Consider the following 16,864-nt stretch of genomic DNA (forward strand, 5'->3'; position numbering starts at 1 on the left):
TAGAATCACAGATACACAGAATAGACTAACAGCTCTCAGAAAGGAGGCAGTTTGGGGGGCTGGGTGAAAAAGATGAAGGGATTAATAAAAAAACCACATACATACAGACAACAGTATGGTGATTACCAGAGGGAAAGGGGGGTGGAGGAGGTGGAAGAGAATAAAGGGGGGATAAATGGTGACAGAAAGAGACTTGACTTTGGGTGGTGAATGCATGATGAAGCATTCAGATGATGTGTTATAGAGTTGTACACTTGAAACCTGTATGGTTTTATTAACCAATATCACCCCAATAAGTTCAATATATATATGTAAAAAGATAATCTTTTGACCCATAGAAGTAATTTAGCAATTGCCAGAACAGAAAAGCTGCTGCTTGTCAGTGGAACCAGGGCTAATGCCATTTCATCACAACAATGTGTTCAGAGATGCCCTGGCTTATGCATCTGGATGCTTCTCAGTAGACCATTCTTTCATCCAGCAGATACTTATTAAATACCTTGCTTGTGCACAATGCTGCATGACTGCCAATAGAATGTTGGGGGAAAATGCAACCTCATCCTTAACCACAAAGAATTCAAAATGTATATGATACATGACCTATACCTGTGAAATGTTTAATAATAATGCATGGTGGTATATGTTTAAAGGCTGAGCTGATTTAAGTCCAATCACCGGTCAGTACAGATGAAAACACTAGGATACAGACATGGCTATGTTATATTCAGAGCAGGCCAGGTGAGTTGCAGAAGACCCCTGTTGGAGAGTAGTAATCTAAAGAACAAAATAAGCAAACAAACACAATTGAAACAGACTCATAGACACAGAGAGTGGACTTGTGGTGGCCAGAGGGGAGGGGTGATGGGGAACTGGGTGACAGAGGTGAAGAAATTGAGAAGTACAGATTGGTAGTTACAAACGGTTACGGGGATGTAAAATATAGCATAGGGAATATAGTCAATAATATTGTAATAACCATGTATGGTGCCAGTGGGTACTGGAAATATCGGGAAAAACAATTTGTAAAGTATGATTCTCTCTAACCACTATGCTGTACACCTGAAACCAATACAAAATAATATTGAAAGTAAACTGTAATTGATAAATTAAAGTAAAAAATAAAGAAATAAAATTTGGAGGACACTTAGGCTAAAGGCCTTATCTTGGAGATAAGGGAGACAGGAGAGGATTATGACATGGCAAAAGTTATATTTTAATTAGATATGTTGGTTTATATTATGGCAGATAAGTTAAAGAGGAAGGCAAGATGGATATTTCAGAAAATTTTATGATAATGCCAATGAAGAAATAAAGGCTGGTTTAAGATGGAAGCAGTGGGAATGAAAGGAAGGGACAAAATTAAAAGATAGATAATGAGAAAGATAATTTTGATGTCTGGCTATCGGGAGAGGAGGTAGAGGCAAGAAACAATGACAAGTCTGAGGTCCAGTACCTTTGTGATAGGAAAAATACTACTCTTGACAGACATAAAGAAATCAGGAGGGGAAGCTGGTTTGGGGTGACAATAATTAGACTCCACGAGGCAAGCATGGCCATGAGGCAGTGCCAGTGGTTCACATCGAGCGTCATTGCCCGAGAGGAAATAGTTCCATCTGTGAGAGTGCGTGAATTTTATGACAGAATATAAAGAGAGAGGAGCTGAGGCCTGAGTCTTAGCGATTTTCTGTGATCAAGAGCTGAGAGGTGGAGAGTTAATGAGGAAATGTCAGAAACTCAGGACCTGGGAGGAGAGTCAGCAGAGTGTCACAGAATCCAAGGAGAACGAGTTTTGAGTTTGAAGGACAAAATTTTACAGAGAGGTGACAAGAAGAATGCGGAGGAAGAATGTGAGATCTGACAATTTCTGGTCTAGACATTCAGGCGTCAGGTTATTTTAAGCATTGGGCATGCTTATACGTTTGAGACTTTCACATTGAACTATTTTCCTCTCTTCATCATTTCAGTAGGTTTCTTCTTGCCTTTCACACACATTGTAGGAGCTATTCTATAACCCTTTAATAATTCTCAAACTCCCTGTGCTGCTAATCTGGACATACGTCTATGCTATAAAAACAGTAGGCTGCTGTGAGACTGAAATGAACAGTGACTCAAGTAAAGACTCAAGAAAAATTAGTTCTAAAGTTTTAAACCTTAAGGCATCTCTATGTTTTGTATCTCTAAACCATCTGAAATTTTCTTTGGGACAAATATTTTTTGAGGGGACAAACATTTTTTAAAAAATATATTTTATTCATTTTTTTACAGAGAGGAAGGGAGAGGGATAGAGAGCTAGAAACATCGATGAGAGAGAAACATCGACCAGCTGCCTCCTTCAGACCTCACACTCGGGATGTGCCTGCAACCGAGGCACATGCCCTTGACCGGAATCAAACCTGGGACCTTTCAGTCCGCAGGCCAACACTCTATCCACTTGAGCCAAACCGGTTAGGGTGAGGGGGACAAACATTTTATTTGGGACAAATTGTTTTGGTGTTTTCCCATGAGCACTTAGCTCAGCATCAGGATATATGAAATTAAATGAGGTTTGAGCGCCTCTTTGACAGCCTTCATGGTTTTATGAAGAACCTTTGATTCTTAACTCAGAGGATCCTGCAATTATTGTGCTTATTAGGTTAAATATACACCATAAACCCAGAACTTCAAAGGTGGAAAAGAAATACTGGGTTTTCTCCATTTCTACCAACGGTTAATGTAATTCTCTGCTCTCTTTGTCTACCCAAAGAAAGCACGCCAGAGTGAAGGCCTTATGAGTTGTCCCATTTTGCTGTTTAAATGATATCTTCATCACTTCTGAAAGGAACAACCCCAATATTCAGCCAAGTCTCTTAGGAGCAAGTTAAAAGGCCTCCAGCACTCCTCTCTTGATAAAGTTTGTGTGTCTTTTATACCTCTCCATGAAAAGAAAATTTACTGCATGCAAACCAGGCCAGCAAGATTTTTCAGCAATTTAATTTAGAAGTGAATTATTCTCCTGAATAGGCCCATTCTTTGTTTGAATACAAGGCAATCTTTCATGTGTTTCCCAAATAAGCACTCTCCTTGCCTCTACCTGAGTTTCCACTAGTGTCATTTAATGAAACAAAATGTACTTTTTCCTAATAGAAGTTGCATGCTCTCCAATATGCCACCTCCCTATTACAGTTCCTGCTCTGACTTCCTTTTATCTAAGTAATAAATCTACAATTTGTGGAACTTGTTCCCAAACTTTAAGGCTGGCTCTCTGTTCTCTTTGGCATAGAAGTTAGGTTTCTTTGACCCCAAATAGTTTTTCCAGTGGAGAGGTTTGGGACTAAGAATATTTATTATATTATAAACAAAGTAAAAACAAAGTCCTGACTAGAAGTTAGAATATGACATTACAAATCTATTGCTTATTTCATCAACCATTTTCTATAACTCTGAGGGAAATATTTAAAATTTTAAGTTAAATGAGTAATATATTTCATCTCTGCCTCATGGTGATGATTATCTATGGAAATATTTATATGGTATTGGTGGTTTTGGTAGATCTCTTTATAATGACGAAGTGGAACGTTAAAAGAAATCAGTGTCAAAATCAGAGACAAAGGGTTAGTCAATCTCTAAGTGGTTTTCAAGTTGGAATTCTTAATAAGGCAATGAAAACAATACATGAGCAAACCACTTTTTAAAAACTATGCTAAGTATAAAGAAAATTATATATTTCAGAGATTATGAAACACTATCATCTTCTACAAGAGAGACAAACAAACAAAAATGTTGACTCTGGCAACTGCCTTTGCTGATAAGTTCCAAATAGGAAATTGTTTGAACCAGTTCTTGACCTGTGATACAGTCTTAGAACTGCAGGAGAAAAGCCATAATGTATACTGATTCTCAAAGAAATCACCCGAAAGCCTCTGTAGTGTGAAATTTGTTATTGATAAGATCAGAGTATTGGCTGTCCAGAGAAGTCCATCAAGCTTAAATGCATCATGTTGAGTGGCCATGCCAACTCCCTGATATTGAACACAGTGGATTCCATGCTCTCAGCCTACTTAATGTGGCCATCCTCAAAAGCTACAACAGGAGACCCAAATGCTCTATGCAGTGATGTTCAACCGATGTGCCACAGCACACTGGTGTGCTGAAAGAATTTTTAAAACATGCAATATCTATTTAGTCAGGGGCACTGACCTCCTTTCCCTAGAATTTGTGAAACTTGTTCCCAAACTTTAAGGCTGGCTGTCTGTTCTCTTTGGCATAGAAGTTAGGTTTTCTTTGACCTCAAACATTATCAGTAAAGTGCAAAGGGAAGTGTATCGGGGAGAAGTAATTTATGATACCATTTTATGTATGTTATATAAAAAGATGACAACAGCCAGCACAACAATACTAGTAGCTATCTGGTGTGAATAAATTAAAATTATACCCCCTTTTTTTTTGCCAGGTTGGCAAAAAATATATTTTTTGTTGTGCCGCAGAATGTTAGTAGTTTGCGTGCCATGACATGAGAAAGGTTGAAAATCGTTGCTCTACAGTGTTGTTTCTGGACTCTGAGTGAAATTCTTTCAGTTCCACATTCTTTGAACAGCATCAACAGCTTCTGGAATAGACATTCAAAAGCTACTTTAATAGTGAGTGAGGGGTGGGGTGGGCTAGAAGGGGTCAATGAGGGGGAAAGGGGACATATGTAAATACTTTCAACAATAAATTTTTTTAAAAGTGAGTATTGTTTTCTTGAAGCACACTTTCAAGGAGACATGCAAGAATTTTAAATGAGATTGTTATGTGAACACAGCCACACTAAATAGAAGTCCAAGAAGAATATTTCATCGATGATCAGATGGGTACATGATTAATGTTTGCTCTTAAATAAATGTATTTATTTCACTATAAAAGGTATGGAACCACATGTAAAAAATTTGAAAAAGAGAGAGAAGGAAAAAAATAGTTATCTATCCTACACAATCATTGTTTTAATCTTTACCTAATCTTCATCTAATTTTTCATCCTTTTTCTTAACACATAAAATGATTTTTGTAACTTACTGGGTACAAATATACACTGGAATACTACTCAGCCATAAGAAAAAATGAAATACTGCCATTTGCAACAATATGGATTCCTCTTGAGAATATCATGCTAAGTGAAATAAGTCAGATGGAAAAGGACAAGGACCATATGATTTCACTCATGTGGGATATAAAACAGAAAGCAGCAAATGAACAGACAAAACAAAAAGCTCATGGACACAGACAATAGTATGAAGGTTACCAGAGGGGAAGGGGGCTGAGGGGAGGGTGGAGAGGGTTAAGGGGGTCAGATATATGGTCACTTTGGGTGATGAGCACACAACCAATATACAGATGATGTATTTATAGAATCATACACTCTAACTGATATAATCTCATTAATAAATGTCACCCCATTAAATTTAGTTTTTAAAACTTATTGAAATTATGTTTTTATAAATGTAATTTTAAGTATACCAGCCATATAAACATAGGTTTAATTTAGAATGTGATAAAGCTAGAGTATATAATGATGGAGCAGCGAATGATAACTTATTAGAGAGTACTGGAAACAATATAGCCACTGAAATGCATTTTTTTCCCCAGAGTGTTTGCACTCCATCCATGCAATTCTTTTCCATTGTTATATGTACTGTTAATGCAAGTGTTTAGAATAAGCCTTGGCACATGGGATGCATACATGGACGTTTTGTTGTGTTATTGTCGCTAGTTGTTGTTATTGTACCTGGCAATATAAATAATCCAAAGTTATTAAATATTAGTGCATCCAGCACGCAATCTGTTCATAATACCAGCTAAAATGTGTTTTGGAACAAAATGTTAAGTGATAAACATTATCAGTAAAGTGTGAGGGAAGTGTAGCTGGGAGAAGTAATTTATGACGCACAATTTTAAGTGGTCGTGTGCTCCAGAGGTCCTGTAGTGAAAATGTCACTCTCCCTCAAAGGGATGATGAGTTGAGAAATGCCTTCTCACTCTCTGTGGTTTCCATGGTGCTGACTGTCATGCCCTTTGTTGTAGGCAGAATACTTCTATGAATTCCTGTCCTTGCGCTCTCTGGATAAAGGCATCATGGCAGATCCAACCGTCAATGTCCCTCTGCTGGGAACAGTGCCTCACAAGGCCTCAGGTGGGTGGTCCTTGCCTCAGAGAAAGGTTTACCCTTAAAATGTAATGGTGACGGGAATAATATTTAAGACCCAGATACCACCCATTAGAGGGCTTATGGAATATTTTCCTGAAGAGATTACTTGATTTTAGGGCAGCTCAGTTGTTATGTCTTTATATCCTTTGGGCAAAAAATAAGGGTGGGCGTGAAGAAATGGCAGTTTTATAAATTCCTAAAAAACTCTAGGTCAGGGGTGGGCAAACCTTGGCACCTGTGCCAAACATGGCACGCCAGTAACTTTTGCTGGTATGCGAAATCCTCTCTTATAATCTTCCATTTACAATTTTTTTCTTAATATTGACTTTTTTATTTTTCAGATAAATTCAGTGTAGGTGCATCTTAGATAAATAAATAATTTTACATAACATGTATACATTAAAAAATAAATGTATTTTTCATCATCATATACTGTGTTTTTGTCGCTCGAATGAATTTTATTATTTCTTCAAGGTTCTTCACATACGTACACCTTAAGAGATATCAAGTAGGCGTAACATGTTCTCAAAAAATTAGGGTTGGCACGCAGAAGAATTTTGAGTCAGAGATTTTGCTGGTTTTGGCACGCACTCACAAAAAGGTTGCCCACCCCTGCTCTAGGTAGTCCCAGCTCATATATTTCCAGATTAAAAACAAGAAAGTTGCCAGGTGAGATATATCTGGCCAGTGAGTGTGGATTATTGTAGTGCACAGAAATGTGGCAAAGATGCAAAGCAAGTGACAGGGGGCCAATGGGGTAAATGAAGAAAAACTGCAAAGTGAGCACTGTACAGTGGTCCCCCCCTTATCTGCAGTTTCACTCTCTGTGGTTTCACTTACCCTTGGACAATTGTGGTCCAAAAATGCTAAATGGAAAATTCCAGAAATAGACAACTTATAAATTTTAAATTGTGCACTGTTCTGAGTAGTGTGATGAAACTCACGCCGCCCCTCTGTCCAGCCCACTAGGTGAATTATCCTTTTGTCCAGCACATCCATGTTGTATATGCTACCCACCCATCTCAGGTATCAGACTATCACAGGGCTTGTGTTTAAGTAACCCTTATGTTACTCAATAAGTGCCCCAAAGCAAAATAGGAGTGATGCTGGCAATTTGAATATGCCAAAGAGACACCAAAGTACTTCCTTTACGTGAAAAGGTGAATATAGTACAGTAAGTTATTTTTCAGAAAGACCACATTTACATAATGCTTATTGTAGTATCCTATATGATAAAAGCCTAATATGCTAAATTTCTGGTCATCTGGTTGGCCGTTCAACCAATCAAAGCATAATATGCTAATGATATGCTAAGGCTGCTCAACTGCTTGCTCTAATGTGCACTGACCACCAAGGGGCAGTTGACCCATTGACCAGTTGCTATGACGTGCACTTGCGCTGACCACCAGGGGGGCAGACAGTCGACCAGTCACTATGACGTGCACTGACCATTAGGGGGCAGATGCTCTGACTGGTAGGTTAGTTTGCTGCTGGGGTCTGGCTGATTGGGACTGAGTGAGATGGGCTGGACATGTCCTGGAGCCCTCCCGTGGTCCCGCCCCAGCTGGCCAACCTCCTGTGTCCCTCCCCGGCCCCGATGGTGCACTGGTGGGGTCCCTTGGCCTGGCCTGCGCCCTCTCGCAATCTGGGACCCCTCGGGGGATGTCAGAGAGCCGGTTTTGGCCCGATCCCGCAGGCCAGGCCGAGGGACCCCACTGGTGCACAAATTGGCACACCAGGCCACTAGTATTATTAGAATTGTTCTATTGTATTATATTTCTTACTGTTAACCTCTTACTGTGCCTAATTTATAAATTAAACTTTATCATAAGTATGTATGTGTAGTGAAAAACAGTAGAGGTTTTGGTACTGTCTGTGGTTTTAGGCATCCACTGGGGGTCTTGGAACATCTCCCTCACAGGTAAGGTGGTACTACTGTATTAAATAGGAATTTTCCATATGAAAAAAGTGGAAGAAAGGGGTTTAGTCTTTCAGATCTAATCATTCTTCTTTGCTAAGAAAATAAAAGTATGTAATATTTAGTTAGAGCTTTTAGTTTGCAAAAGTACCCATTCATGCATTATCTAATTTGAGTTCTGGGAGGCAGTCAAGGCCAGAATTACAGCTCCATTTTACAAATTAGAAAATGAAGGTTTATGAAGTTTAATTGACTTTCTCAAAGTCATATATTGGTAATAAGCAATGGAGCTGATACTAGAGCCCAGGTTTTATGACTTTTAGAAAAATACAGATCACTTATGTTAACATGTTCAATTATTTTCTCCAGTCTTTTTTCTATGAGCATATTTTTCATAATTGTGGTAAAATTATATATCTTTGGTTTTGCATCAATACTTTCTTTTTGCTTTTAACATTTTAACATAAGCATTTTCCTGTTTCATAGATTTTTCCAGAAGTTGTTTTTAAGTCTACCAGACCTGAGGCCCTGAACCTAACTGTCCCCTATACCTGGGCTCCTGAGCATTAAAGAGAAAAAACCAACATGATATAGAAAAATGTTAGTTACATGCAAACAAGTGGTTAGAATAAGATGGAACTTGGAGACATTGTAGAAAATAGGTCTACCTTTCATCTAGCACCAATATTCCACCTTTGTGTGGAAATTACCTAAAAATCGGTACAGTGGTCTGGTAGGGTTAGTGCCCTTATAATATTCCATTTTATGAACCTGACATGATTTATTTACTCATTCCTTTAATGTGTGCTACTTAGATTGTTTTCAGGGTCTGAATCTAGAAATATCACAATACACATCCCTTTTAAGTAGCAGACAGTCACTGGGCAGGAGTTCTGTGTTTTATTCACCGCAACTGCCAACACAGGGCCCAGCACAGAGCAGGCATTCAGAAAATACTTGTTGATTAATGTGTGTGTCAAAATCTTGGTGCTCATCTCGTTATTTTGGTAAAATAGATTCTTAGAAGTCGAATTATTATGTCAAAGGATATGAACTATGCACTTTTTAAAAGGCTCTTAGAACAAATTGTCAAAATGCAATTACTTTCCACCACGCTTGCCCCCATTTGCACCCTGGCTAGCAGTGTGGGAGAGTGCCTGGCTCACTGTGTGTAACTGCTCAATGTGGGTTATTAATCATCTTAACTGCTTGGCTGACTTAAAAAGTGAAAAGTGGTTTCTCAGTGTTCTTTTAATTTGACTTTTTAAAATTCCTATTGAGGTGGAACATTCACTTTTACCTGTTAAGACAATGTAAAATGTCTGTGTACCACCCTCATGTTTACATCGAAATAATAGTGTTCTTATTGATTTGCAAAGCTCTCTATATGCCAAGTATATTTACCCTTTAAGGCAACTCTTTTCTTTTTTACTGAATGCATTGACGTAACATTGGTTAATAAAATTATATAGGTTTCAGGTGTACAATTCTACAATACATCATCTGTATATTGTATTGTGTGTTCACCAACTCAGATCATGTCTCCTTCCATCACCATTTATCTCCCCTTTTCCCTCTGGTAATCACCATATTGTTGTCTGTGTCTACGAGTTTGGTTTTTTTTCTTAATCCCTTCACCCTTTTTCACCATGCCCCTCCCCTCTGACACCTGTCAGTCTGTTCTCTATCTTTAAGTCTGTTTCTATTTTGTTTGTTAGTTTGCTTAAATATATTTTTTATTGATTTCAGAGAGGAAGGGAGAGGAAGAGAGAGAGAGAAACACCAATAATGAGAGAGAATCATTGATTGGCTGCCTCCTGCACACCCCACACTGAGGATCGAGCCTGCAACCGGGCATGTGCTCTGACCTGGAATCGAACCGTGACCTCTTGGTTCATAGATTGACACTGAGCAACACCAGCCAGGCTGTTAGTTTATCTTGTTCATTCGATTCCCCATATGCGTGAGATCATATGGCACTTGTCTTTCTCTGACTGGCTTATTTCATTTAGCATAATCATCTGCTGTCATAAAGAGATCCTTCTTTTTTTATGACTGAGGCTGAGTAGTATCCCATTGTGTAAATATGTACCACAGCTTTTTTATACATTCATCTATTGATAGACACTTGGGTTCCTTCCATAGCTTGGTTATTGTAAATAACACTACAATGAACATAGGGGTGTGTATATTCTTTCAAATTAGTGCAGTTCTTTTTAAATGTATTATTTTTATATTTTTTGAGGCAGGTGGAGTTTTCAGGGTCTTTAAAACTCTATGTGGTCAAACCTATCTCTTCTTTGTGATTTTTAAAATTACTTTTATGCTTTGAAATTAATTTCTCTTCTAAAGAGCAGGTAAGTGATAACTTACACATGCTTCTAATGTTTTATATAAATTTATTTTGGCGATTGTTTGAGGTAAGGCTGTCACCTGAATTATTTTTCTGAGTCATCAACTTTACCAATTTGAGATGTTGAATCAATTCATGATATGCTCTTTATTTCATATTAACTTCTTTTATACATAGGGGTTGTTTTAGAGCATACTATTTATTCTAATACTGTATTATTTGTAGTTTTATAATATTTTTTTAGATAACTGATAACATAACCTCTTTTTTTAATTAGTCTTCTTCTAGAGCAGCAGTTCTCAACCTGTGGGTCACGAACAATGAAAATACATCCTGCATATCAGATATTTACATTACGATTCATAACAGTAGCAAAATTACAGTTATGAAGTAGCAATGAAAATAATTTTATGGTTGGGGGTCACCACAACATGAGGAACTGTATTAAAAGGTCGCGGCATTAGGAAGGTTGAGAACCACTGTTCTAGAGAGATGTTAGATTAATTTTGTCAGATGTCAAATGAAAATCTCATTAGGAGCTAATTTAAATCTATTAAAAAATTAGGAAATCAGTTTATAGTTATCTACTACTTCCAATGGCTCAGGATTGCCATATCCCAGCGTAAGAGTTGGGGACTGAATGAGCACAGAGCCTTCCTAATTTCCTGGAATAGTGCCAGTGTGAGTGTAGACAGGAAGAGTGAATTTGAGTTTCTCTTGGGTCATCCCAGTGCTGCAGGTGTGACTAGCAGCCCACCCAGAGGATCTGCTTCCAATCTAGATGGGCTTGAGGTTCTCGAAAGCCCATGTGAATGAAGGAGGCCTTGGGTTCTGGAGCTTCATTAGCCTGTGATACGTGGCTGCAGGGGCAGGAATATCCCATCCCAGAGACAGGGATATCCTAATTCCACTCAGATGGCATTGCTGGGGCTTTACTACATCATGGAGACACAAAAGACACTCTGGCTACCAAGTTCTGGAATATGGCCATGTCATGTGTCTCATATCATGTTACTTTTTTATTTTTTTACATATATTTTTATTGATTTCAGAGAGGAAAAGAGAGGGAGAGAGAGATAGAAACATCAATGATGATAATCATTGATCAGCTGCTTCCTGCACGCCCCCTGCTGGGGATGGAGCCTGCAACCCAGGCATGTGCCCTGACTGGGAATCAAACTGTGACCTCCTGGTTCATAGGTCAATGCTCAACCACTGAGCTACGCCAGCCAGGCTAAAATGCATAATTACATTAATGACACAGTTACACCTGCTCAATAAGTCTTAAATTTTTGAATTTATAATTTAATGCTTGAGGCTTAAATCTTCCCAGCTTTATTCACTTTTTGTGAGTAGTAAAAAAAGCTTACTGAAATTCTACTTCTTAAGATATTGAAACAATAAGAGTTTGAACATATGATGTGAGACTGTTTTAATAGACCATGTTTAGGGACCATCATCCTATTTAATAAAGAGGGAATATGCTAATTGACCCTCACACCATTGCAAAGATGGCAGTGCCCACAGCCAATAAGGAGGGAATATGCTAATTGACTGCCACACCCTCAAAGATGGCAGCACCCACAGCCACAAGATGGCGGCACCCAGTCCCCTCAGCCCCCAGCTGCCCAGGGCCGCCCGAGGCTCAGGTAACCAGGGCCGGCCGAGGCTTGCGCTGCCGGCAGTGGCAGGAGCAGAGGTGTGATGGGACATCGCCTTCCCCTGATCACCAGGTTGCCTCCTGCCCCTGAGGGCTCCAGACTGTGAGAGGGGGCAGGCTGGGCTGAGGGACCCCCCTCCAGTGCATGAATTTTCATGCACCGGGCCTCGGGTAAGTAATAAAATTTAGAGGGGAAAAATGGATGATGCTTTGGGCAAGGAGACTTGAAAAAGAACAAGCCTTCCAGGACCAGGTGACTTGTGCACAAACATACACACACTTTGTATGTACAACTCCCCCCACAATAGGTTTTGGTGGCAGATGTAGGATTTGTTTGCAAAAAATGCAGGTGCAAGAAGTTTATGGGAATTTCAGTCCATTGCAGGGCAGTTATTCATTAGCCTCATTAGCTCAGTCCCCACAGTAGGAACAAGGAGGGTACCTTGAATTATTACAAAGTAACCAAAACAGTGTGTCTTTGCTCCTAAGCATTCAGGTAGTGTTCATTATTCTACTGGCCTATTTTATACCCCCAAGCTGCTAAGCCATTCTTTTATCCCACTGACTCCTTATATGCCTACCCATTGAAAAAGAAAACGCTTGATCTTTAACAGTTATGAAGTGCCTGCCTCTGGCATCTGCAAGGATCAAAAACAGGAAATACAAACTGCAGGGTGGTTCTGTAAAATAACGGAGTTGGATAACAAAAAACATAAAGTTTCCATAAAGCCCAGGCTTTGCCTCTTTGAACACTCCGTCTCTGTCATACCAGGAAACCAAGAGAGCAGCGGTATTTCTCAATCAAGACTTTCAGGAACCCAATATCTACAAACGTTTAAATAGGTGCTGAGGCTGGGAGGACCATCTTCTTGGAGCCCCAGTCCTTAGCAGAAAGTGAAGCCCAGAGGAGGTGGCTCAGTATTTGCTGAGAGAATAAATGGCTGTCAGCACAGCTCCGAGCACTGAGGACTGTTTGTGCGGTTGGCTCATAATCCTGGAGCAGTGTATAATCACGTGGTGCTGAGAATGAGCCCCCCACCCCCACCCCCTGCTCTCACCTTCTCCCCTGTGAGGGCAGTGGCTCTGGTGACCGGAGGCTGAGGCTGAGGCTGCATGAGCACCATGCTCATCTCAGCGTGGAAGAGGTATTTCATCAGAATACGTTTGCTGTTTACTTCTGTAGAAGAGGTTGTTTATATGCAATCAATCGCGCATCAGTGTGTACTTGAACGCCATGTGAGTTATTGTGCAATCTGCTTTAGTTTTTCTGAGTTGTTTTAATTTACCTCAGTTTCAATTATACAACCTAGACCACATTGGATTTTACAGCATCTGGCCTAATTTCATCTAGCTTTTGGTAAAAATGGCTCTCTATTCATTATTGTTGTGAAAGCACAACGTAATTTTCACATTTCTACTATTCTTTGGAAGTGGAGACTATGCTTTTTCTGCTTTCACTGTCTCTTTCTCTTTATACATGTGTTTTTCTGGGTGCATGTTGTTAATATCCTATCACCTATATCTCCCACTGTCTTTGGTGAATTCTTGTCTCTTTCTGTGTAGTGTGAGTGTGCATGTGTATATGTGCAAGTGTATGCCTGTGTGTATAAAGGATATGGCTGTGTCTCGCATGAGGTATATCTTTGTGTCTGTCAGTGCCTAGGTTGTGACAGACAAATACTTGATGCTTAGATTACAAAAACAAATAAGATATGGTCCTTGCCTTTGAAAATCTCAGGTCTAGCAAAGATTGCAGAATCATAACTAAATCATGTCATTATGATGCAATCATGGAGAGAGAGAGGTGTTTGTGAAATAGGTAACTGAAGTGACATAGGCAGGGGGTGTTCGGAAAGGCTCCAGAGAGCAGGCGCAGTTTAATTTGCATCTAGAAAGGTGAGTGGAAGGACACTGGACAGAAGAGGAGAAAGAGCACTCCACACAGCAGGTGTGGAGTCTGTCACAACCTAGGCAGTCAGGGCACTGTGGGGGTGGGCCACATCTTTGGGAACTGAAAGTGATCTAGTCTGGGTAGAGTCAGTTGCTGAGATGAGGCTAACATATCCACCACTCACAAAAAGGAACTCAAAATGGATTAAAGACTTACATGTACAACCTGAAACCATGAAACTCCTAGAAGAAAGCACAGGCATAAAGCTCCTTGACATAGGTCTTTTTGGATATGACACCTAAAACACAAGCAAAAAAATAAACCATAAACAAGTGGGACTACATCAAACTAAAAAGCTTCTGCATAGCAAGGGAAACCATCAACAAAGTGAAAAGAAAACCTATGGAATGGGAATAAGTATTTGCAAACCGTATACCTGATAAGGTTTAATATCGAAAATATATAAAGAACTCATACAATTCAATAGCAGAAAGAAAATAATTTAAAAATGGGCCAAGAACCTGAGTAGACATGTCTCCAAAGAAGATATATGAAAGGTCAACAGGTACACGAAAAGATGCTCAACATTATGAGTCAATAGGTGAATGCAAATTAAAACCACAATGAAAGCAAAATAACCAAGTCAGAGAAAGCTTAAGTATCACATGATCTCACTCATATGTGGAATTTTATGAACCAAATAAATTGATGAACAAAATAGATCCAGAGACATAGAAGCATCATACAGACTCACAAATCTCAGAAGGAAGGCAGGGGTGGGGAGTGGGTGGGAGGGGAGAGATTAACCAGGGAACTTACATGCATATATGCAATAGTGTGGTGAAAGCCTCGGAGTGGTGAGTGCTGGGTAGAGAGAGTCAATAGGGAAAAAGAGGGGGACATCTGTAATACTTTCAACAATAAAGATAAATTAATAAAAAAGAAAAGCCACAATGAGACATCACCTCATGCCTTTCTTAGAATGGCTATTATTGAAGACAAGAGATAACAAATGATGGCATGGATGTGAAGAAAGGGCTCATTTCTGCCCTGTTGGTGGGAATGTAATTTGGTACAGCTACTATGCAAAACAGTTTGGAGGTTCCTCAAAAATAAAAAAGTAAACTACTGTAGGATCCAGCAATTTGACTTCTAGGAAATATCCAAAGGAAATCAAAACATTAACTCAAAAAGATATCTACACCCAAATGTTTATAGCAGCATTATTTACAATAGCCAAGCCAGAGAAACCTAAGTGTCTATCAATGAATGGAGATTTTTTCTAGATTTTTTAAATGATTAAAATGTTTTACTATCACAAAATGTCTTCAAAATAAATCACTGAAACATAATCACCAAAAAGAGCAGGGGTTTTCATTTGTCTTTCCCGCTAAAGTATCCTCATTGTTTAGAACAGTGACTGGCACATAGTAATTACTCAATAAAGCTTCACCTGTTCAATGAATTGGTATGTATTTTGACTCAGACTTGTATTTAACCATTTAGAGGGAAAAATCAACTTGAAAACCCTAAAGAAAGTTATTTATGGTGTTTTCCTCCTTGAAGTTTCTATTGGATTTTACATCCTGGTTTTTCTCCCCTGGGATGATTCAGAGCCATCTGTTTTAGAACCCCAGGCTGGAGCTCTCTGTGCATCTCTTCACTTTGACGGACTTAGAGGCCAGGTTAGCAAATCACACACTTTCATGCGAGCACTCCAAACCCTCTAGAAGCAACCCCAGATGATGGGAGCATGTGAACATGAAATCGTACCTTAGCCAGATTTGAAAATGGTTTGCTTTTAGCACATCTGAAAATATGGACAAACTAGCAGTTCTTCTTAACAATGCTGATAAACAGTAACAAGCATTTACTTACAAACATCTCTTGCATACCAATATTCTGAAAGCTAAAATAAAACTTGAAAGCCTCTTTGAAAGAATTGGGGGGGCTGCAAAGTGGAGGCTGCATAAGGTCCAGGAAAAAGATACACCTGGAATATAATGGTGTGGATAATGACATGTGATGAGGAAGATTCTTAAAGGTCTATCTTTAAGTATCCATTCAGGTTCTTCCATTCCCCGCCCCCCTCCCCGCCTTTTTTTTTTTTTTTTTTTTTTACCTTGGGGCAATTATTGGCCTACCTGTCCATGCTGAGGATTCATGAGAACAAGCTTGATTCGAAGGAACTGCTGAGCTAAAGGTAGTCGATGGTGATGGAAGAAGATTTGACTTTGGGTGGTGGGCACACAATGTACTATACAGATGATGTATCATAGAAGTGTACACTTGAAACCAATAAGGTCAACCAATGAACTTATATGCATATATGCATAACCTATGGATATAGACAATATGGTAGTCAGGGCCTGTGGGGTGGGGGGGTAGGGGGGAGACAGAAGCAGGCTGGAAGAGGTTAATGGGGAGAAAAGGAGGACCATGAAATACTTTTAATTTTATTAACCAACGTTATCCCAATAAATTTAATTAATAATAATAAGCCAAAAAATATTCATGAGAAAAATAAAAATTTATAATTGAACAAAGTGAAAATTATAACAGAGTTAACAGGTGAAAGAAATCCTTCATCAGCTCCTTTGCTTCCAGCTGAAGTGGAAATCCCCACAATAGCTTTTTGTGCTTTGTAAACTGGCATTTTCATATATAAGATTTCATTAAACCAAGGCTTCCTTCCTCCCTCCCTCCTTCCCTCCCTCCCTCCCTCCCTCCCTCCCTCCTTCCTTCCTTCCTTTCCTTCCTCCTTTCCTTCCTCCCTTCCTTCCTTCCTTCCTTCCTTCCTTCCTTCCTTCCTTCCTTCCACCCATCTTTATTGTTGAAAGTATTTCATAGTTTTCCTTTTCCCCCATTAACCTCTTCTAGCCC

The 16,864-nt window shown here is 39.3% G+C and overlaps 1 protein-coding gene across 1 annotated transcript in view; it reads left to right on the forward strand.

The window, feature by feature from the left end:
• The window catches only part of WIF1 (WNT inhibitory factor 1), an 81,681-nt gene that overhangs the window by 44,372 nt on the left and 20,445 nt on the right, over positions 1-16,864 (forward strand). Inside the window, exon 3 of the mRNA XM_070407649.1 lies at positions 6,036-6,144. Coding sequence (XP_070263750.1) covers positions 6,036-6,144 — 109 coding nt within the window. The remainder of the gene's footprint in view (positions 1-6,035; positions 6,145-16,864) is intronic.

Source organism: Myotis yumanensis, unplaced genomic scaffold (assembly GCF_028538775.1).
Source record: "Myotis yumanensis isolate MYYU_CA2020_CCGP unplaced genomic scaffold, mMyoYum1.0.hap1 SCAF_3, whole genome shotgun sequence".
NCBI lineage: Eukaryota > Metazoa > Chordata > Mammalia > Chiroptera > Vespertilionidae > Myotis > Myotis yumanensis.